The sequence below is a fragment of the Serinus canaria genome, chromosome 26 (assembly GCF_022539315.1).
Source record: "Serinus canaria isolate serCan28SL12 chromosome 26, serCan2020, whole genome shotgun sequence".
Classification (NCBI taxonomy): Eukaryota; Metazoa; Chordata; class Aves; order Passeriformes; family Fringillidae; genus Serinus; species Serinus canaria.
Window position 1 is genome coordinate 485364 of NC_066339.1, and position 22460 is coordinate 507823.

Below are 22460 nucleotides of genomic sequence, written 5' to 3' on the forward strand. Positions count from 1 at the left end.
CACTTTTATGTAAAATTGACATTTTATGATTTGAAAGGAGCTCCTTGGAACTGTTCATTTAAAATCCTTTTGGTGCTAATCAAAGTGGTCTTGTGTTCTCTTGTTTGGGAAGGAGTAGGAGGTTTTGCTTTCCAAGAACTTTCCTTTTTGCTTTCCAGAAACAGTCAACAAACAAAATCCACGTTTGTTTTACTGCAGCAGGATTGTGTTCATGCGCAGTGTGATATTTCAGTGCCTGAGAAGCAGTAAGCAAGACAGCAGTGATCAACAATAATCTTAATTCCCAGCCCAGCAGATACCAGTTTAAGAAAAGAAAAAGGCTTAAATGATCAAGCAAAGGAATTACTTGAAAGAGGAGTTGTAAGGCAAAAGTATGTAAAGGCACTTAAGTTCTCACACTGGTGTTTTACTTTGAAAGGAAGATTTAAACTTTTAAAACCAGAAGGTGCTTTACAGGGAACATAAACAGGGAGGTAGAGGAGGGGACAAACTAAAATAACTGAAGCAGCGATGAAGTGATGAAGGACTCGACTCTGTCTTTTCAAAGAGCAGTGTGGAAATCGTTTCTGTTGAAAGCCCCCAAGCAACCACTGATCTGCTTATATGAGGAAGAAGCAACCATGAAACTTCTTGTGGCTCTGGGCTGACTGGGAAGTGAGAGGTGCTGGGGCTGGGCCTGTCATAAGTGTGGTCTGACAAGAAGGAACCTGGCTGGAGGTTTAATTGAACACGTGGCTTCCTGGGGAGGTGCAGAGGAGGTGCTGGAGGGCAGGGGAGCAGCTGTGCAGATCAGACCCTGGACTGAGCTTTGCTGCTTACCAGATATCAGCTCCTCAGTCCTACTGCAGACCATATCTGGTCCTAAGCAGGAGGAACAGTACTTGTCCTTGTAGAATGTTCAGTGAAGCTCCCAAAGGCGAGGGAGTTCTGCCATCTCAGTTTGGACTTGGTGGTCTCTGAGCTCTTGGTGGGTCCCTTCCAGCTCAGAATATCCAGTGATTCTGTGACACCACATGACCCTGGTGTAGCTGCCCAGAAGGAGTTTCTTGCCACTCTGTAAATCACCACTAAGGACATCTGCTCCAACCTTGGATCTCTGTTGAAGACTCTTCATGTTGACTTCAAACACATTTGGGACAGCTTCTGCCTCACTGTTCCCCTTTCTACCACTGCTGAACTTCTTTTGATGCCACAGGTAAGTTTTGAAGTGAAGTTGGTTTATTAGAGATAAAAGGCAAGAAAAATGTGCTGACCTGTGCACCTGGGGCTGCCATGACAGCAGAGCCTGGGCTGTGTAGTGGTTGTAGCGCAGGAGAGGCAGGACAGGGTCGGGGCTGGAGCTGTGTGCAAGGGTTGCAGGGGCTCCATCCACACGGAAGCTGCTCCAGGGCAGTGGGGGACAGCAATCTGCCTTTTGCTGTGGAGTTAAACACCACTGAACTTGGGAACAGGTGGTGAGCTCAGGCAGTGAAATGTGGTCAGGCTGAAGTTTGTGGTTGTCTTGGAGGGAGGTGGCTGCTTACTCAGAGCCTGGTTGTGGCTGTGCTTCAGGCTGTTTCCTGCTACGTTCACTGAAAACTCCCTCATGATGATGCCATGGCTATGTGCCTGGTGATTGCTGTTGATGCAGGGTCTGGAGGGTGAGAGCAGAGGGGTTTGGTTCCTGGCTCAGGCTGATGGCAGGAGCATGGAGCAGGCTGGTGTGCGTGTTAGTCTGTGCCCTTAGCTGTGGGGAGCTGCTGGGGCTGAGTGGGACTGGGAACGGCAGCCTGGGCCCTGCTCTGGCTTCTGTGCAGAGTTACAGATCAGCTCCTAGGGCTGTGTTTTCCTGCCATCTGGCAAAGCAGGAATACCTTCTGATCAGACATATGGCAAATCCAGGGGGCAAAGGTGCTTGACAGCTCCAGAATTCCCTGGCTGATCCCGAGCGGTGCAGCCAGAGCGGACGGCACAGGCTGTGATGGCAGGAAGCAGGTGGATGGGATGTTTCCTGCTACCAACAGACTTGCTGGATTCAAATATGGATATTTAGATATAGATACCCCTAAGCCAGAGGTGCCCCTCCCAGGCCAGGCTTTTTGTAGGCTGTAATGTATAAAATGTACAAGAAGAATTCTCAGTCTTTTCCTTTACAAAGCTCCCGGTGATCGTGCTGCTGGAGCTGTGCTGATCAGCAGTGCTGGCAGGGTTGGGAACGTGTTCTGATCCATGTTGGGAGGATGGGGAGTGGCAGGGATGCTGTGGAGGGGGGATTCTGCCTCTGTGTAGAGCTGCAGGTGCAGCTGTTCCCCTTGGTCCTTACCCAGAACATCAGACCCTGAACTCTGGGCTGAGGTTTGCTCGGTGAAGGAAGTGACACCAAAGCTCAGCCCCAAGCAGGGGATTTCCATCCTGGCCCCTGAGCCCAGCCTCTCTTAAAGCTTGATTGCCAGAAAAGTCCTCTTCAGTGTCCTCCAGGGTGGGATGCAGTGAGTGCACCAACAGGAGTGGCTGTGGTTTGGTGTCACCCATTTCTGTAGGACACAGCTCAGAGGGGCCCTCGGTGGTGTGGAAATGGAGCCTCAGATCAGCATCATGGTGGCTCTCCCTCTGCTCTCCCTGCTGTGTGAGGCCCTGTTCTACCTTTGCTTTGTCCTGCTCCTGAATAATGGAAGAGCTGTAAACAGATCCTACCTGGCTCTCTGGTTTCCTAGGGGAGACAGGAAGACCTGGCCACCACCCTCACCCTGCTCCTGTCCTTGTCAGGGATCTGGTGTCCAACAGGAGCTGAGCTGGGTAAGGCAGGCCTGGGGGCTTGGGGAAGGGGGCTAGGCCCTGCTGTGGATTCCCTTGTGCCTGTCCCATCCTAGTCCCTCCGCTCTGGCCTCAACTAGGAGAACTGGTCCTCCCTGGCCCTCTGAGCTGGGTGTGCCTGTGCAGCCACAGGGCCCTCTCAGAGCAGCCTTTGCACCTGGGCCTTCTCTTCCTTCTTCAGCTTATTCTAAAAGCAAGCAAAAATGTGCCTTTTACCTCATTTCAGCCACCTCCCTGTTTCCCCTGGTCAAATATTTTGGTGAGCAGAGCATATTTGGGTTTGGGGCCAGAGGGAGGTTTGAGAGCAGCCTTTGGTGCCAGGCTTTGGTTGGTTCCCGGGCACTGGGGCTATGCTCTGGCCCTCACAGGGTGGCAGGTGGAGGGACCCTTTTTCAGCATCCAAAAACCATTTGGGACATGATCCAAGGCACAAAGGGGGGACTGGATGAACTGGCTCAGGCTGGGCTTATGGCACTTGCTTTGAGAGCAAGAGGACCCAGGATGTTTGCCTGGGCACCAAGAGCTGTGTCCTAGCTGGATTCCTTTCCTGCTTCAGGCTTGCTTGTGGATGTCCCTGGAGAGGGTCAAATCCTGCCCTAGCACTGCACTCTGAAGCAGCCTGCGAGGACCAACATGGAATTTGGTGGCTCTCCTGCTCCCCTTGGCAGTGCTGGCTGTTCTATTGGCAGGGCTGCTACACCCCGAGCATTGGGGACCCAGGGCTGTGCTGGGTGTCACAGCCCTCCCCCTCTTCCTTTCTGCGGGGGCAGGAAGGACCAGATTTCCTTCCTGTGCAGAGGTGGGGGGTCAGGGGCAGCTGTGAGTAAAGCCTTCCCCCTCCTGCAGCTGCTGCAAGCCCCACAGTCTTTCCCACCCTGGGCCACTAGCAGCAAAGCTCTGCTGGGCTGCACCATCCCACTGCCTTGGCCCTCCTGGAGTCCTCCAGCCCCTGCTCAGGTGGGAATCCCAGACTGCCTTTGCTCCAGTGCAGGTGGGGTGTCCCCACTGAGCCCCTGGGACCCCACTAGGACCCCACTGGGACAGAGCCACTGCTACTGGACCATAGGAATGTTAGGATTTAAACCCAAACAACGTAGGAAAAGCAAAAGCCAACGGATCCGGGAGCCTGGGGTTATCTCTTCCACCTTCCCAGCACCATCACCTGCTTCCTGCTCTACCTTCTCTCTCTCTCTGAGGTGTTCCAAGCTCCAGTGAGGAGCTGGAGTGTGTGGGGAAGCTGTGGTGTTCTGAGGCTACATCCTGGGTGGGATCCAGGTTCTGCCCTGGCCCAGGGTGCCCGGCATGCTGCTCTGGCTCTGCAGCCCCAGGGGTTTTTGCCACCTCAGCACAAGAGCTGGAAAATAAATGCGGAAAAAGCTGTGCCAGCTCCATGTCACCAGCTCCGTGTCACCAGCTCCTGGCTCGGTGAAGTGTCAGGTTCGTGCCAGAGTTTGGGATGCTGGGGCTTGGCAAGAGCCCCCAGCGGGGGTTGCTGCTGCCCGGAGGACTGGAGCTGCCTGCGAGGATGGGGTTGGAGGGACACAGCTGATGCCATCCTGGGCTGCCCGTCGGCGAGGCTGTCGCAGGTCCCACGGCGGGCTGGGTACCCCGGCCCGTCCCACGTGGGTCCCCGCCGACCTGGCCGGCTCTCCGAAGCTCCTGGGACTGAGGCCGCCGGCGGACGCTCCTCCTCTGCTGGAGGCAGGCAAGGACTCGGGGTGGGGCTTTGCCGAGCAAGAATCCAGAGTCCGGCCAGCCTGGGGAAGTTGCCAGGGCCGAGCACCCCAGAGAGGTGAGGCTGCCGCCCACTCGTGAGTCTCTGCCCTCGGTGGGTGCGTGCAGAGCGGGGCTGAGACTCTGGCGAGGAGCCGTCTCCTGCTGCCGTGGGAGCGGGTGCCTGGGGACCGGGAGTGAGGGCAGAGGGCTGGGCTGGGGGGTTCCCCGGCTGTCAGCGGTGGGGACAGGATCGGTGTAAGTGTCCCTCCCTGCGGGGACCTCCCTGTACTGTGGGACACCTGAGTTGACTGAAAGCTTTGGCTCCCGGAGCCGTGTGCTACTAGAACAGGGCATTTCCCCTCCTTTTTTTCCTGTGGGACAACGCCTGGAGCAGAGACACTCAGGTACAGTGGGGCCAGACCCTGGCCTGACTCCCAGGGGGCCCAGGAGCCCCCATCCCCCACAGCCCGGAATGGCCACAATTTGCCAATGGGGGACGTCGTGCTGCCACAATTTGCAGTGTCCCCCACCCCGTGCTGGGTTCCATCCCAGTCCTTTCCACCCCGGCGACCCTCAGGGCGGGGCACTGAGCTGTGCTGCAGGAGAGCTGGTGTTTATCCTGTTGGGTGACACAGCCTTTGTCTGTGCCTCAGTTTCCCCCAGCATAGAAAGGCACTCCTGGCAGTGGGAAGGGAGCCCTGGCTGTTGTTTTCTCTTTGTGCAACCAGCCCTGCTCTCCCCAGCGCCGGCGGAAGCAGCTGGAGCTGCCTGCACACCGGGAGATTCCTCGGAGTCCCGTGGGACTGAGGCTGGGAATGGACTGTTCCTTCCCCCTGCCCTGGACTGAGGCTGGGGAGGAGTTTGGCTCCAAGCAAGTGGCTCTCAGCTCCTCCTGGCCAATGTCCCCGCAGCAGGGTGGCTTTTGGGGACATCTGCAGTGGGGTGCTGTGCTGTGGGGAAGGTGCATGAGGTGCTTGGAGCAGAGTGTGAGGACAGGTATATTCTCTGGAAACACTTTGAGCTGGAGGATGCTGCACCCCTGGTTGTGCCCGCTTACCTGGGCTGCTTTGTTCCTCCATGGAGGCAGGAATCCAAAGCCCAATTAGGGGGCTAGTTATGGGGCTACACTTGTTACTTTCTGTTCTGTTTTGTGCTGGTGAACCCTGTTCCCCATGAGCTGCCTGCTCCTTGGGTGAAGCTGCTGCCTGTGAGAGCTGGGGGTGCTCAGCAGCATCTTGTTTTCTCTGCAGGGTGGGCAGTAGCAGCCAGACATTCCCCAGCAGCCAGAAAAACCTTTGGCCACCCAGAGTGGCCAAATGCCCAGCCTGGCATGTGGCCAGGCCTCGCCCTTCCTAGCTCACGCCGTGGCCCTAGTTGTAGATCTCGGAGGTCCGGGCTTGGAAATCCACGTCCAGGGTGGCATCAGGGTGTGATGTCCCTGTGGCTCAGACAGATGCCTAATGCTGCTCCCCCCTGAGCTGGTGACGTCCTTCATGTCTCCAGAGCTGTAAGGGATGGAGAGGCCACACTCTCTGCTGGGACCTGGACAGAGAGATTAAGCAGCTCCAGGAGCTGTTTGTCTCTGCTGCCTCTGCTGCCCTGCCCTGTCCTGCCGAGGAGCGCGGCTCTAGCTCCGAGTGTTTGTCTCCAAGGGAGCAGCCGTGTCCCTGGGCGGGGTCAGTGCTCCAAGGGCGAAGTGCCTGCGGATCGGATTGGATCGGAGCACCTGCTAGGCACCAGCTTCTTGGGGAACTGACAACCCCTCCAAAGAACTCCTGATTGCAAAAACGAGGGTTCTCCTTAAAATAAGCCCAGCACACGCCTCAGGGCAGCGGCCCCAGAGGTGCTATGCTCCTATCTGTGGGGCCTGTGAGTGGCCTCAGAGCACCCCTCCCCAGCAGTGGTTGGGGCAGGAAAGTGTTCAGGGCGCTGTCCTGGGAAGCCCAGCCTTGGTTTGGGAAGGCTTAGGAGGGCTTTTCCTCCACGTTTGCATTCAAAGCTGCTTTGACCAAGCCAATTCACCATAAACAGCTTGGATGGGGCTCAGGGTGTCTGCCCCATCAGGCTGGGCACTTGCCCATGCTCAGCTGCTTCTCTTCCAGGGCAGCATTGTCATATTTATAATGGAAAAAACACAGGCAAACACAGGAGCCTTTTAGCCTCCTGCCACACCTGTGCTACAATGTACATTATCTCAAGTTCACTGCACCTTGCTTGAAGGCTTGAAGCGTTCCTGTCTCCTCAGGAACGTTTTTCTTGTCCTACCAAGCAGGGGACAGGGCTGGGCGAGCTGGGGCCTGCCTGGAGGAAGGTGGGGAGCAGCTTCCTCCTCACAGTGCTGGAAGAAGAGCCTGGGCTCATTTGAGACCTGGATGTTTCCCAGGGCTTGGTGACAAATCCTGGGGTGTTGGTGGACTGCTCGTGGGGTGTCCTCATGACCTGAAAGTTTTTTCTGAGGCCCTGTCACCTGTATTTCTTCTGCTTCCAGATCCAGGGTGCTTCTTGGGGTGTCCCAGGGCAGCTGAGGTGTCCTGAGGCTGGTTTGGGGGGATTTTGTACCTGGCTGATTTAGTCCTGGTTAGGTTGGGGTGTCCCTGTCCCTGCCTGCCCAAAGGGGACAGTGCACAAGTGTCCCCTGATGCTCTGTGGCTGCTCACATGTGTGCACCTGTGGGTGGGTGCTCAGGGCAGGGGGTCAGTTCCAGGGGTGTATCCGGGTGCTGCCCCACTGTCCCAACCAGGGGGTGGTAGCTTTCCCCAGGCTGTGCCCTGACATGTCCCCTCTCCCCAGGCCTCAGCCAGCAGGGGCCATGCGATGCTCCCTGAAACGCTCCCTCACGGTTCTGCTTGCTGCTTCCTTCTTCCTCCTCCTCTTCCTCCTCCTCCATGGGGGCAGCCGGCAGGAACAGGATCCCCTGGAGGTGAGTCCCCAAACAGAGACATCCCGCTGAAGAGGCTAGTGGAGCATCCTGTATCCCTTCCTGCCCCACATGAACCCCAGCCTCAGCTCTGCTCTCTTCCCTGCCCCATGTCACCCCAACATCCCCGTGCCTTCTCCTCTCCCTTGGGTTGCCCTGGGGAGAGGGACCCCCATGAATCCAGGAGTTGGGAGGGCAGGACGGGGGCTCCCCTTCGCTTCTGGGTCTCCCTCTTGTCATCCCCCCCTTGCTACATGGTGTTCTGGAGTGTGACCTGTTGCCTGTGGCTCCCATGTAGGTGCAGCTCAGAGGCCTGGCTCCTGACATGATCCTGCAGCTGCTGCAGCCAGAGGGAGCCCAGCGCATCCTGAGGGACACAGCTGAGCTCTCTGCACTGCACAACATCTCCTACCAGCTCCTCGCAGGCTCCCTGGCTCCCCAAAAAAGTGAGTGGTCCTGGACCCTCTGGGTATGCACATCTGGGTGTGCACGGGTGCACATGCCAGCACGGACCTGCCCCCTGAGTGCTGCTGGGGCAGGGAGGGGCTGTGTCCTGTCTTTTTGGGTGGGGACCTGCCCACAACCTCCACAGCCTTCACTGCTCGCTCTGGGGATGGAAGAGTTGGGGAAGCTCCACGTGCTCCATGCAGGATCCAAGTTTCTGCACCTTGGGATTGGGTGACTGCAGGTGTTTTGGGCTTCCCAGACCTCTCTTTGGGGGTTGCTGAGATCCCATCTCCCTGGGGTTGAGGTTCCAGTGGAGATGGTGAGCTGGACCACTGGGACAACCCCACAGTGTGGGAGGAGTGGGCCAAGCTCTTGGACGGGTGCACAAGAAGCAATTCCCATGCAAACCTTGTGGGAAGGAGCCCAGGGCAACCTGTGAGGCTGGAACCAGCATCACAGGAACCAGCACAGGAATGGTGTTGTCCCAACCATCAGCAAGAGAGGCTGAATCAAGGCAGCCACTGCTGGGCCAAGGGGAGGACACAAGGTGCCTGATCCCAGTGTGGGTGCATCTCCATGAGGTGTGGAATGGGGAACGCTTCCAGGATGTGGAGCCATACCAATAAGCCATTCCTGCCCTACAGACTCTCTCTCTGCACTGTTACTTGCCTAGATTTGGCTTTTTTAAGGTGTTTTTCAGGAATATTTCTTCAGTGGAGCCCCTGCCTTCTCAACCTGCCTATTGCTGCCATTTGGGCCAATTTTGGGCCTCTCCTGAGATGCTGAAGGCTTCAGCTTCAGGAAGGAGACACTGGCCTTAGACATGGGGTTACAAACAGCACTGACCCTGCAGGCTGGCCTTGGGAAGAGGTTTTTGGAGCCCTTTCGTTACATCTTGAAGGGAAGAACATTACTATGGTGATCCCAGGTCACCCCTCTGCCTGTTCATGCCTTTCCTTTGCCTTGCAGAATTCCTGGCAGTAGGAATGGCATCCGTGCAGAGGCCACGTGGTTTCTACCTCCTGGCCACACTCCAGTCCCTGTTCAGCCAGTCCACGGAGGAGGAGCTGCAGGAAATGGTGGTGGTGGTGCACCTGGCTGACACCGATCCTGGCTGGAACGTGCGCGTTGCCACCACCATCACCCAGAAGTTTGCTCGCCATATCCTCCTGGGCCAGCTCCTGCTCATCCACGCTCCCCCTGAGTTCTACCCCACCCTGGAAGGCCTAAAGAGGAACTTCAATGATGCAGAGGAGCGGGTGAAGTTCCGCTCCAAGCAGAATGTGGACTATGCCTTCCTGCTCGCCTTCGCCGCCAACCTCTCCTCCTACTACCTGATGATCGAGGATGATGTCTGGAGTGCCAGGTCCTTCCTGACAGCCATCCGCAGGGCACTGGCTTCCCAGGAGGGCTCCAACTGGGCCACCCTCGAATTCTCCAAGCTGGGCTACATCGGAAAACTCTACCGCTCCAGTGACCTTCCTCGCCTGGCTCACTTCCTCCTCCTCTTCTACCAGGAAATGCCCTGTGACTGGCTGCTGGTCCACTTCCGCCAGCTGCTCACCCAGAAGGATGTCATCCGCTTCAAGCCATCTCTCTTCCAGCACATGGGCCTCTACTCCTCCTTCCAGGGCACTGTCAACCGGCTGAAGGACGAGGATTTCCAGGCCGATGCCTTGGACCTCCCGGACAACCCTCCAGCATCCCTGTTCACCAGCATGTCCATATTTGAGAACTATGAGCCCCTCAAGGCCTACAGCTTGGCACAGGGGTACTTTTGGGGCAAAGACCCAGCAGCTGGCAGTACTTTTTCCATTGTGTTCCAGCAGCCAGCCCGAGTCAGCCGTGTCCGGGTGCGCACCGGCTCTTTGGAGCGCCCGGGTGATTTCCTGCGCGCAGGGCTGCTGGAGCTCGGCCAACACCGGGACCGCGGCCAAGACTGCTCCTCCTACATCCCTGTGGGCTCCTTCAAGAAGGGGACCCTGGAGCAGCAGGGCCTGGAGAGGGTCCTGCCTGGGCCCGTGGAGTGTGTGAGGATCCGGGTGACCCAGGACCAGAGTGAGTGGCTCATCATCCAGAGCATCGACATCTGGACCACAACAGGCACTTGAGCACAACACCTGTGGCAGGATGTCAAAGCAGCTGGATTTGTTTCCTTTATTTTTCACATTGCCTTTTTGGATAAGAAATTAAGTTACTTCTCCATGTCTGGAGAGATGGGAACCATTGCTGTTGGCTGTGGATGGGTCTAGGAGCACGGCACATCGGAACGTACACCTGCTGGAAGATGCCCCAAGGAACCAGGGAGGGAGCACAGGAAGGGGAAGGGGCTTGGGAATTCAAGGCTGAGCAGTAGAAAATCTTTCCTCCCAGGGAGGATGATGTACAGGACAAAGCTGATCAGCTAATTAACAAACCAAATAATTAATCAGGTAGTGGTATTTTTTGGAGCCTCTTCACACCTTACCTCCTGTAAATTTTCTAACTTTTTCCAAAACTCTTGATTTCTAATTCGCTCCTCTCTGATTCCATTTCCTAGCTGCTCCTGGAGGGGTGAGGGGAAAGTCTGGGGGTGCTGCTCACCAAACCCTTCACCCTGCAGACTAAGCAGGTTCGTGGCAGCAGCAAGCTCCCACTGGTGCCCGGCCATTTCATTTCCCGGTGCCGATCGGGGGCAATGGCCACCAGATGGACCCATCGGCCTGGCCCCGGGCAGTGCCTCCCGCCAGCGCTGCTTGTTCCCGCCCTCAAAGGGAAAAAAAAAATTCCCAGGGACCTCACTTGGTGTTTTTGTGAGGTTCACACGGAGCGGGAAGGACAGGCAAGATGGGGCTTCTAGAAAGGCGAGGAAGACAAGAGATTTGAGCACCAGGGAACAATGATAAGTCAAGGAAAATGTGACCTCGGCATAATGTGAAGCTCTGGGTCCTTTTTAGCCCAGTGAGGTGCTGAAGGGTAACTGGGGTACGCAAAGGATCCCAAAAGTTGCTGTTTGGGTTCGTCTGGCAGGGTCAGCTTGGAGGGCTGGATGCTCCACTAGCAACTGCGGGCCCCAGCATGCAGGGCAGCACCTCTCCCAATTAGGCTTTTAGCAACAATTTCTCAGCCTCCTGCAAAGGAAGAATTCCAGTGTGCTCAGCATTCCCATAAGATAGCCCAGAGAACTCACTAACCTGTGCCAAGCAGGACTCTGGTCTGCCCATGTTCCAAGTCTGGCTCTCCTGGAGCAGGACAGTCACTGTCAGCAGGGAGCAGTGCTACTCCTGCAGCACTATAACCACAGCTCTGGTTTGAGGTGGCATCAGCTCACCTGCTGGGCGCTGGCAGGCAGATGGAGAGCCCCAGACCTGGCATGATGGGGTTTTTCCCCTGAAAAAAAGCCACTCAGGTAGTAGATCTTTGTATTTAATATGGAGGTGCTACACCATAAACTCCACATGTTCTCAGTGGGATCAATACACACGGCAGAACTATTGAAGCTTCTTCCACACAGCCCAAGTCGTGTCAGAGCTCTTGGAGTGTTCTGAGTGGCACAAGTGTCCACTTCCCAGGGCCCTGACAGGTGTTTCCAGTGCTCCAGGAGAGCCTTTGCCCCAGTTCTCTTGGACAAAAGTGCTGCTGCCCACTGTGGGAGAACACCAAGGGTCACCAGTGTGGGTACAAATCAAGAGGTTTCACCCCAATAAGTTTTTATCTACTGAAAAAGATAGAAATGTAAATCAGCTTTTTACCTGTTAGATTCCTACTGATGTAGGTACTAACATATTTTGTGATATTCACATACCCAGAAGCAAGCTGCAGTCTCAGTTATGCTGGTGTAAACCTGGACAGATTCCAGAGGTATGGAAATCTCTCCATTTACATCAGGATAAACAGAAGCACCAGTGTATACTGGCAGAAACCCCCTCCCCTTTGTTCCTGTGTGGCTCAGCACCACAATGCACAAGGGCCATCAGTGCACACTGGAGGAGGAGGAGGTGGCTGCTGCATTCTGGAGAAACATAATTTATCCCACATCAAAATTCTCCCACTATTTTTATCCTTGGAGGACTCAGTCAGCTCGCAGTGCTCTGCTCCTAGCCCCTGTCCCTGCTGCGATGGGCTGATGAAGTCCCATGTTCAGCCGAGCTCCACGTGGCAGCCAGAGGCCAGGGGCGAGCGTGGCTGGGCAGGGGAAGGGCAGGGGACACGACCAGAGAAGCCTTTGGGGCTGCTGCTCCCTCTGGAGATGGTGAATCAGGGAGGGCTGGAAGTTCCATTCCAACGCCGGGGTGTCCTGATGCAGCAGGGCCCAGCAGGGCCTAGCTCAGCATCTTGTGCCGGTCGAACACTGTCTTCCTCTGCTCCTGCACCTGCCGCTTCCAGCGCTGCTGCGCCCCCTCCACCCGCTCCAGCACTGTGTTGGCCCTGGCACCAGCCAGGGTGGGCACTGTGGCCAAGGAGTGAGTGTCCTGCAAGGAAAGGAATGGGGCTGGAGACCAGGCAGTGCCCAGCCTGAGCACAGAGGGAGGCAGCTGACCTGGGGAGAAACTGCACCTGAGAGAGCAGTTCAAGGTTTGAGTTGTTCTGATGAAAAACCTCCTTTTCAGAGCTCCTCAACACCAGTCCCCAAGTCCTTGCTCTTGGGGATCACCCACAACTCCAGATAGAAGTTCCCAGCAGAGGAACTGCACGAGGCGTAGAGCTCTGCTGGAAACCCACTCTTGGAGTCTGCAAGGAGCCACAGTGCCGAGGTGAATCACATCCCACCACTAAAACCAGGCTGATGATGGATGGAGATCCATCGTGGCACAGGAACAAGGCCTATCCCAGAGGACATAGTCCAACATACTGGAGTGAGATAAACCTCATTTAACACCAGGCATTTACCATGTGCACCTAAATCTGGATCTGAATTACTGCTGCAGAGGTGCCAACCCCAGACTTTGGGATACAATTCATCTCCTCCTGCAGGACCTCCTTTGTCAGCAGAGGGAAGCAATGGGTGGACTGTGGACATTGGAGCAGCTGCTCCTCACATCCGATTGTGACAGAATTGGACCAAATAGTTTATACTCACAACAAAGTACAAATAGGACAATCCAACCCAGTGCTGCAACTGCATGAATTTTACGCAGCAAGAAATTCTTTCTCCCCCAAAACTGGTGTGTGACAAAAAGAGAAAGAGGGAGAGAGTGGCTCTTCCTTTGCTACTGGGTCTTAATCATTTTGCCCATGGTTTGTACACCAGCGTCCCACAAAATGATGGTGTTTGAATGAAATTGTGCTCTGGGTGAACTGCAACAGAGGAGCACAAGGAACAAAAGCCTGGTTACAGCCCAGGGCCCAGCCCCAGAGCAGGATCAAACAGCACCTCATAGGCTGGTGTTTTAAGTGTTTAAGAGATGTTTTAGCCAACACTTAAGCTCATCCTTCCCTGGAAGCTCAGCACCACAAAACTCCACCCGGGACACTGCACAAACGGGATCTGTTTGACTTTTTTTTTCCCCTCTAGATGGACAAACCAAATTCAGACCAGCTGCTACAAAGTCCCCTCTGCTTCTGAGGGCAGGGCTTACCTTGGGGTCATTACACAGAACTCTGAATATTCCTTGTGCTTCTACATGACGTGCAGAGATCTAAATGTTCACCTGTGTAAGGGCCCCCAAAGCAGCAGTGCTGGTCCCTCAGTGGATCAGAGGAGACAAGCAGGAGGTCACTGTTTCCCTGTCCCCCATTCTCCTGTCCCCCTGCCTGCACCCCCTGTCCCCTCACCTCGCTGTCCTCCTCATTGTGCAGGGGCTGGGTGTAGGGGTCTGGCTTGCGGATCAGGGGGTCCACGAGCACCAGGAACGCCATGTAGAGCAGTAGGGCCCCCACCACCGACAGGTAGATAATGATGATCACCTGCAGTTGAGGATAGTGAAGGGGGAAAGGATAAGCAGTGGAGATAAGAAGCACCACAGAGGTCAGGAAGGTCCTTTGCAGCTGCCTCTGATGTGTGATCTCTTGTTCTCATTTTGCTCACAAGAGTCTCTTGCTCTTGCCAGGAGGCCGAGGTTGTGCCATCACTGCACAAACTGTGCTGACGCTCTCACTGTGCCAGCTGAGGGCATGTTCTGCACATAAGGGACAACATGATGAGGCCCTGGTCAGAGATGCTTGGCACTCTTGTCACACTTGTCCACATCCCCAGCAAGAAGACTGGCTCCCACACAGCGCCTCGCTACCAGGAATGCCTCTGTCTCAGACAAGAAATCACAGAAATCACAGAAGTCACAGAAGTCACAGAATCCCTGAATCACTGAGTGAGATTGGAGAAGATGTCTGAGATCATGGAGTCCAACCTGTGACAAATCCCCACCCTGTCACCCCGCCCAGAGCACTCAGTGCCACATCCAGTTGTTCCTTGAACACCTGCAGGAACAGTGACTCCCTGGGCAGCCCCTTCCAGTATCCAATGCCCTTTTTGTGAATAAATTCTTCCTAATGTCCAACCTAAACCTCCCCTGGTACAGCTTAAGACCATGTCTTTTTGTCCTGTCACTAGCTGCCTGAGAGAAGAGGCCAACTCCCACCTGGCCTTCTTTCAGAGAGTTGTAGAGTGAGCCCCTGGCATTGCCACCATGTACTCGCTTGTGACAGTTTCCTTTCTGAAAGAAAACTTTCTGGGCTCTTCTCCAGGAACCTCCCAGTGTGGCAGTGCCGGCACTGCTGTGGCAGGGCAAGGGGCAGGGCACAGGCAGTGAGTGCAGTCACCCTGGGCGTGTGGGGCACAGCAGGGGGCAGGACACAGGCAGGACTCAGGACACAAGGGGCCTGAGCTCAGGTACCTTGATTGTGGTGGTGCTGCGCTCCTCGTACTTGCACTCGCAGAGCAGGCAATAGGCCTCCACGTCATTCCCGGGCACTGGCATGGGCTCCACCACATGCAGACAGTTGCTGCAGCACAAACAAACTACAATCAGCAGCAGCACAAGGTGAAACCAGTGCTCTGTGTAAGGACACTGGGGTGACTTTGTCTGTGTCCCAGCTTTCCAGCCAGGCTGATAACACTGATCTGGTGTTAAGAGTTCCCCTCACAGCCTAGCTGGGATAGGTTGTCCCAGCACCTTTGGCAGGGATCTGGTCCAGGTGGAAAGGATTGGAGGGCACACCCTACATCTGCCAAGAGTGGTGGGTTAATGTATCACCGCAGATTCCTCAATTTCTATTTAAAAAAATATCCCTGGCCAGGGTTGAACATCACCCACCAAAGCAGCTCCCTCTGCAAACATACAGGCAGGGAGTCTGTTCCTCAGCATCAGCTGGGAACTCCAGAGCTTGGCTGTCACAGACCGACCCTGAGGCTGCTCACTCACTCACCAGTCCTTCTGGGACACATTCTTGTTGTAGATGTGCCCGCTGATGTTGCGGTACGGGGGGCAGATGCACTTGCAGCGAATGTCCTCAGAGCTCTGCAGGACACAGGAGCCATGTGAAGGAGGGAACACAGCTCTGTCCCCTCACACCCCACCTCTGCTGTGCCCCACACATGGCTCGGTGTCACCCACCTTGCTGGCCTGTGCTGGGGGACACAGGACACAGCCCAGCAGCACCAGCAGCAGCATGGGGCTCACAGAGTTCTGGGAGATCTGGGCGAACATCCTGGGAGCCTGAGGGGAACAAAATTCACATCCAAGATAGAGCATCTCAGCTGAATGCAGCCACAACGAGGTAGTCAAGAGATATTTTTTTTTTGGCCCACTTGCCTCTGATTTGCCCAGGAAGCAGAAATTTATTCCTGAATCACAGCTGATGCCAGCCAGAAACTCTTGGAAACAACACAGATCCCAACAACGCTCCTGTCAGAAGAGTTTCCACCCTGTACAACCCCACATCTAAACTACACCAGCCCTGCAAAAGTATTGCTGGTTTCCTTACAACTGGACTTGCAGAAAACCTCCTGTTCATCTCTTACTACCCTGGAGCCCAGCTACAGATATTTTTGTGCTGACAGTTTTGCTCACTAAAAGATGCAGAACTAGGTGCAAGAGTGACCTAAAGCAGTACACTGGGGCCTCCCTGCTGCACTGTGATGAGTGGTAAATCATTCATCTTCTGGGACTCAAAGTCTTGCTGCTGAAGGGAATTATGTATTTTTCTGTCATGAGCTATGGGAAAGGGATGGAACATTCCTAAGTATTCCAAATCAATTCCTAAACCTCCTTTATCTCAAGATACCTGTTCAGTAAATCCTGATTTTAAAATTACTTCAAGCTGTTAGCTTGGTGAATTTATTAAAGCCTTTTGCTACATATCACAAAATGGTTTAGGCTGGAAGGGACCCTAAAGATTATCTCCTTTATCCCACGAGTGTGGATAAAGTTGTTCCAGAGATGTATGCTTCCATAAATCCATAAGAATATGAATTTATTCCCTGTGCCACAAAAGGCAAGTTTGCCTTGGTCAGGCTGGCATTCAGCCTCAGAGAGAAAAGATGGAGCAGGTGTTGGAGGACCTTGGGACAGCAAGGAAGAGCTGTTTCAGCAGAGGAAGGGGAAGGGAATTTACACCTTCATTAATTAGCTCCCAGGTAATCCCACAGCTTACTCCAGGTACTTGTACTCCATCACCTGACCTGATTCCATTGGGATTTAAATCACTGCAATATTCTGTCCCCTTTGCTTTATCTTATGTCAACACCTTAAATTCACATAATGCATTACAAACACCAAGTTACTTTCTTCTTTTTCTAAACAAAACACCATCAACTTCTAACAAGCTGCCAGACCTCCAAAATCTCCTCAAATAATGATCCTTTCCAGGGAGACTCCCCTGTACATCAGGGGTTCAGATCTTCATCACAGATCTGGGGAACAGGACTGATCTGAGCTGCCCAGTGCATGTTCCCCGTTTTAAATGGGTCTGGACTTTTGTCTGAATTTTTAACACAACAATGGGGCATGTACCATTGCTGCATGTGCAGTGCCCAGCTCTCAGCTGAGTTTAGAATATCTGAATAACCCATAAATGCCACTTTTAAAAATAGGAGGGGAAAACACGTGATCTGTTATACCATAAACAAAAACTTAGAACCTGGGCAGAGTTCACACACCATGAACTGCTGAACACCCTCAACCACACAAAGGATAATCAAGGTATATTTATCTCCAATATATTTGACAGCAAAGGGATACATGCACACATGCCTTAGAGCTGATATTCCCAGACCATCAGCCCAGGCCACAGCAGCCATGCAGCCAAAACCAGCTGCATCTGGACCAAAACCCGCCAGTGCAGTAAGCACAGCAGAGAGGGCATGGTTGAGGTGAAGTTCCCGGGGGCTGTGAGAGTGGCAGCACCCAGGATGAGCCCCCACAAAAGGCTGTCCAGAGCATGGCTACACACAACCACCCACTCTTCTCCCTGGGATTGCCCAGTAATCACCTCATCTTTAACCTCCCCATCTCTGTAAGTGTCCAAGGCCAGGCTGCACGGAGCTTGGAGCAGCCTGGTCTCGTGGAATTAGTCGTTGCACATAGCAGGGGTTGGGACTGGATAAGCTTTATGGTCCGTTCCCACCCAAACCATTCTGGGATGTTTCTGTGAACATCACATGGAGCACTTCTAAGACTCCAGCCCGTTTCCCTCCCCGGACCTGTGCTCGAACCATCCCCCCCGACCCAGATCCAGGGCAAGGCCGGACCGCTCAGTTCCCGCCGGGAGGGCCGGGATGCCCCTTCAGCCCTCCAGGGGCTTTCACCGCCCGGTCCCGCCCGGGATGCCTCCGGCAGTGCAGGCCACCGCCGCCCCACGAGCCCCCGGTCCTGCACAGCCCCGCACGGTCCGGTTCGGTCCCGTCCCGAGTGCAGGAAGCGGAGCAGGAGCAGGAGCAGGAGCAGGAGCAGGAGCAGGAGCAGGAGCAGGAGCAAGGCCCGACACCCCTCAGCCCCCGGCGATACCCAACCCACATCTGCCCCTTACCTGCCCCTTGCTCCAGCCCGAGCGCGGCCCCGCCCTGCAGGCCGCGGCCAGGCCCTCCCCGCGTGCTCACTTGGCCGTGGAGCGTGACGCCCTGTGACGGACAGCTCCGCTGGCCAATCGGCGGGCAGGCAGCCCGGCTGATGCTGAGGGCGGCCAGTGTCCCGAGGAGCTGGGAGGACGCGGTGGCGGCGCCGGTAGTTGTCGTTGCCGCTGCCGTTGCCGGAGGGTCCTTCGGCGGACGTGGCCCGCGCAGCTCCCGCCTGGCTTCCCGGGGCAGCGCCCGTCCTGGGGCTGAGGCGCGGGACAGCCCCGCTCCTTCTCACCTCACATCCCCGTTCCCCCCTCACGGCCCCGCTCTCCCCTCACGGCCCCTCTTCTCTCGCAGTCTGTGTTTCCCCCTCACACCCCATTCTCCCGTCATGGCTCTGCTCTCCCCTCACACCTACGGTGGTCCTGTGTCTATCAGAGGGAAAAGCTCGGGCCGCAGTGGTGCCCTTCCTTCTATTTTTGGCTGATTTGTGGTTACAGATGATATCAGCGATCTTTCCATTTCAAAGGCTTCAGTCTTGCTAGAAACCTCTTGTATTTGAAACTGTGACTCATTTTAAAAGCCTAGTCCTTGTGCCAAGAGGAACATTGTGACTTTCCAAGGCCACAGGGTCTGGTGTTTGCCCAGAGAACATTCCTCAGATGTCGTTCTTGTAGTACCTCGGGCTTGCCCCACTTCCTGTGTCTGCACCCTTCAGGTGTGCAAATACCCCCAAGCCTTGGCTTTGCTCCGGTGGCAGCTCCCAGGAGGTCCCATTCAGAGCTGGAGGGATTGAGGGTGTCAGGAAAATTCCACAAACGCCAGAGATTTATGTCCAAAAAGGAGAGAAAGGAGTCCTGCACCTTTATTCGCATAAAGGCAGAGAGTTCACCGGGGAACAGGCCCACAAAACTCACTCTCCCGAGGTTTTGGAGGCCACAGCCTCCTTTTATCCCAAAGTCCCGGCCGCATGTTGCCTCTTCCTCTCCCCATTGGCCGAGGTACTGGGAAGGTACAGCCTTCCCGATCTGCCTACAACATGAACGCCTTTGAACCCGCTATTTTACCCCAAAGTTCAGGCTTGTGCAGACACTTGTCTGTTTTAGAAGCCAAGCTGTCTGGGCTTTGCAACAAACCTCCTGTCCAAAGTTAGTAGATACTTTAAGACGCATTTCAAAGGCTTTAACACCCATACCTTCACCCATCAAATTGTTTCTAGAGACATTAGCTTTCCTCTCAAGGAAAGGGCAGTCACAGAAAATCCCTGTGGGCATGGGCTTTTAACCCTGAAAAAACTCAGCTGTGTTATACCTGCTTCTCTTTGACACTTTGCTGCTTTACCTGGTGCAGATTTACCTGGTTGGTGCTGCTGGATAAAGTCAGGACCTAATTTTTTTCAGTTATAAAAAATCCCTTGATGGAAAAAGAAGAGACCCAAGCCCATGGTTTAACTTGTAGAAATAGAATCACAAAATCAAATAGGTTGGGAAAGACCTCTAGATCATCGTGTCCAACCTGTGCCTGACCCTCACCTTGTCATCCAGTCCAGAGCACTCAGTGCCATGTCCAGGCGTTCCTTGGACACCTCCAGGAATGGGGACTCTACCATCTGGAGTCCCTGGGCAGTCCCTTCCATTGCCTGACCACCCTTTTCATGGAGAAATTCCTCTGGATGTCCAGTCTGAACTTTTCCTGGCACAACTTCATACTGTTTCCTCCTGTCCTGTCCCTGTTCCCTGGGAGCAGAGGCCAATCTCCACCTTGGCTGTCCCCTCCTGTCAGGAGTTGTGCAGAGCCAGAAGGTCCCCCCAGGCCTTCTTTTCTCCAGGCTGAGTCCCTTTCCCAGTTCACTCAGCTGCTCCTGGTGCTCCAGTCTCTTCCAAAGCTCCATCCCCAGCTCTGTTCACGGCTCTGGACTCTCTCCAGCCCCTTGATGTCCTTCCTGAACCCACATGCCATGGACCCCTCGTGGGAGGATGTTTCCAGTCCTGACAGAGTTTGCTCCTTTGATGAAAATAAAACTGAAAATAATAAGGTGAGATACATTCAGGCAGAAATAGGTGTAGATCAGAGGGTAAATGTCTGTTTGGCAGATAGTTCTGTCTCTCCGATCGTTTTAACTTTCTAGAAATGAGTAAATAATTGAGACTGCTTGTTTCAGGGGTTGTAGAATGTCTAAGTTGTGGAGACTTCTAGGTTTAAAATGTCCCACACTGTTCCATACCCCTGGCATAGGAAATACTGATGTAAAAGTGCTTCCATAGAGTCATAAAATCAAGGGGTGGTTTCAGTTGGGAGGGACCTCAAAACTCATCTCACCCCACCCCATGCCCTGAGCAGGGATACCATCCACTAGCTCAGGTTGCTCCAAGCCCCATCCAGCCTGGCCTTGGACACCCCCAGGGATGAGGCAGCCACAGCTTCTCTGGACACCCTGTGCCAGGGCCTCCCCATCCTCACAGGGAAGACTTTTTTTCTACTACTTCATCTAAACCTACTCTCTTTCAGTTTGAAGCCATTCACCTTTGTTCTGTCATTGCATGTTCTTTTACATAGTCTCATAAACAATATTCTAAAGAGTTTTCTCAGCCCATTGCTGTAATGTTTAAAATCCTGGCCCTGCCATGGCTGCATTCTACCCTGACTCACTGGAGTCTGTATAGGATAGTGGTCTAAGTCAGCTGGACTGATCCAAGGAAACATTCCATGAGAATAATTCTGGGTATTAGATGCACCAAGGACTTCTAATTCCTTCCTCCTACTCCAGTGTTGCTGAGCGGAAGAAGCTCTTTGATGCTAAATTAGAGCTCTCCCTTCAGAGCAGAACCCTGGGCCTGCTCATGGGAAACTCAGTGCTGTGACACAGCTGAGTTTTTTCAGGTTTAAAAGCCCATGGCCACAGGGATTTACTGTGACTGACTTTCTTCTGGCTGGTGAGGAGGTGTTTTTATATCTGACATGCCTGTTGTCACAGCAATCTGTTCTTCTCTGTCTTTTGCAGTCCAGAAGTCCATACCACTGCTTCTTGTGGGGCTACAGAAGACACTTGGAGGAAGCAGCCTGGACTGGTGACAAGACACTGGAAATGCCCTTGGAGGAAGTAAAGGAATGGCCCAGGCAGTGGAGAGACCACATCCAGGGATCAGGTTTTTTGGGTGAGAGCCTTATAAATAGACTGACCCAATACAGGATGAGTTTGAAAGTTGCATTTCAGCTCAAGGGCCTTTTCCAAGAGGCTGGTTTCAGAATTCTTGGATGGGAGAGTGAGTTGTGTGTACACTTCCTTGCAGTGATGAGTGGGAGATCTCACACACACTTCCAGGAGACTGTTTCCTGTTTCCTTGCTGACTTTCTCCCTGGCAAAGCTGCCTTTTTGTCTGTGCCAGATAACTGGGATGCAGCAGGCTCAGTTATCTCCTGGATGTTGCTGTGTTTAAAGCCAAGCAGCAGTGGGAAAAGTGGGTTTGCCTGAATGGAGCAGGATTTGCTGCTCTATTTCTTCCTACCTGTTGCTCAGTCTTGTCCTCATTCCTAAGTGCACCACTGCACACACCCAACAGATGTGGTCATGTTTCCTGAATTTCTATGTGTGCTGAATGCAGGTCCCTTCAAAAATCTCACCAGCAATGGGTTTTGAACCCTATAGAGATCCTGCCCTGAATTCCCAGTAATTTGTGTTGATTTTAGCCACTGACAGCACCCTGTAGGGATCTGTGACTCACACAGGGTCTGGGAAGAGGCTTTGGAGACTTTGGGACTCCCAGTGACACCGTGGGGCTGTTCATTCCTGATTTCTGCCTCCCACTTTGCTGGCAGGACTTAGGTGAGAGGTACCTCAGAGGAACTGTCCATGGGTAGTGCCCTGGGAATAGACACCAAACACAATTCATGTGGCACAGAGGGAGAGGGAATGAGGAGACAAACACAAATGTGTAAAAGAGGGGAAGTGCATCAGCTGTTAATATCCTGCCCTGTTCCTTCCCCTTACCCACGTAATTAGGCCTTGCTGGCACTCGTGGTGTCAATCTGAAGGACAGGTGGCATTTTTGTCAACAACAGCAGTAACTGAGGACTCACAGGAACAGCTTGTCCTTGTTCTCTCTGGACAAGGGTGTTGGTGACAACCCTACAAACCTCCTTCCGGCCCGGCACCGAGGGTCACAGCAGCTGGCACATATTTAAAGGGCAGTTTATTTTAAATTGTGAACAGATACATTGACTTGTAAATATTCTAGAAATACATCCTGCCATTATAAAAAGCATCCTATAATTCTGGGGGAAGAAATTTCATTCTTCACCTGCAACAATATTATTTGGTCTTTCTATTGCCTATGAAATGAAATGCTTTGGGAATTGTAAGCCGACAAGAGAAGACTCCAGGGTGCCTGGGCATTAGGCCAACCTGTGGGGCTCTCCTCCTTGTGCAGGATGGGTGGTTGGACCCAACAATGGCAATTCTTCTTCTCTTTATGCTGTCAGCTCCCGTCCAACTCCAAGGAAGTGGTTTGTGGTGCTGTGCCCCAGTTTCCTCAGTCAAATGGTACCACAACACAGGGAGGGGCTACGTGAGGGTGGCTGAAGAGCTTGTGAGGGTCACAAGAGCTGCTTGTCACG

The 22460-nt window shown here is 54.0% G+C and overlaps 2 protein-coding genes across 5 annotated transcripts; one reads left to right on the forward strand and one right to left on the reverse strand.

The window, feature by feature from the left end:
- The first annotated feature begins 56 nt into the window (after positions 1-56).
- LOC103822368 (alpha-1,6-mannosyl-glycoprotein 4-beta-N-acetylglucosaminyltransferase-like) lies at positions 57-10301 on the forward strand. Of its 4 annotated transcripts, XM_050985058.1 has the most exons (5): positions 57-1195; positions 2694-2775; positions 7300-7429; positions 7725-7872; positions 8843-10301. In XM_050985058.1, the coding sequence occupies exons 3-5, from the start codon at positions 7319-7321 to the stop codon at positions 9982-9984; spliced, it is 1401 nt and encodes a 466-aa protein (XP_050841015.1). In that variant the 5' UTR covers positions 57-1195; positions 2694-2775; positions 7300-7318; the 3' UTR covers positions 9985-10301. The 4 variants fall into 4 exon arrangements, with proteins under 4 accessions (XP_050841015.1, XP_009095592.1, XP_030088113.1 ...); XM_009097344.4 differs by lacking the exon at positions 2694-2775; XM_018922271.3 differs by lacking the exons at positions 57-1195; positions 2694-2775 and adding an exon at positions 3904-4585.
- A 964-nt stretch (positions 10302-11265) lies between these two features.
- TMEM9 (transmembrane protein 9) lies at positions 11266-17913 on the reverse strand. Its single transcript, XM_009097343.3, has 6 exons — positions 17819-17913; positions 15406-15507; positions 15218-15309; positions 14686-14794; positions 13628-13759; positions 11266-12324 (listed from the first exon to the last, which is right to left on the reverse strand). Exons 2-6 carry the CDS (start codon positions 15496-15498, stop codon positions 12175-12177), a joined length of 576 nt encoding a protein of 191 aa, XP_009095591.1. The 5' UTR covers positions 15499-15507; positions 17819-17913; the 3' UTR covers positions 11266-12174.
- Positions 17914-22460: the final 4547 nt, after the last annotated feature.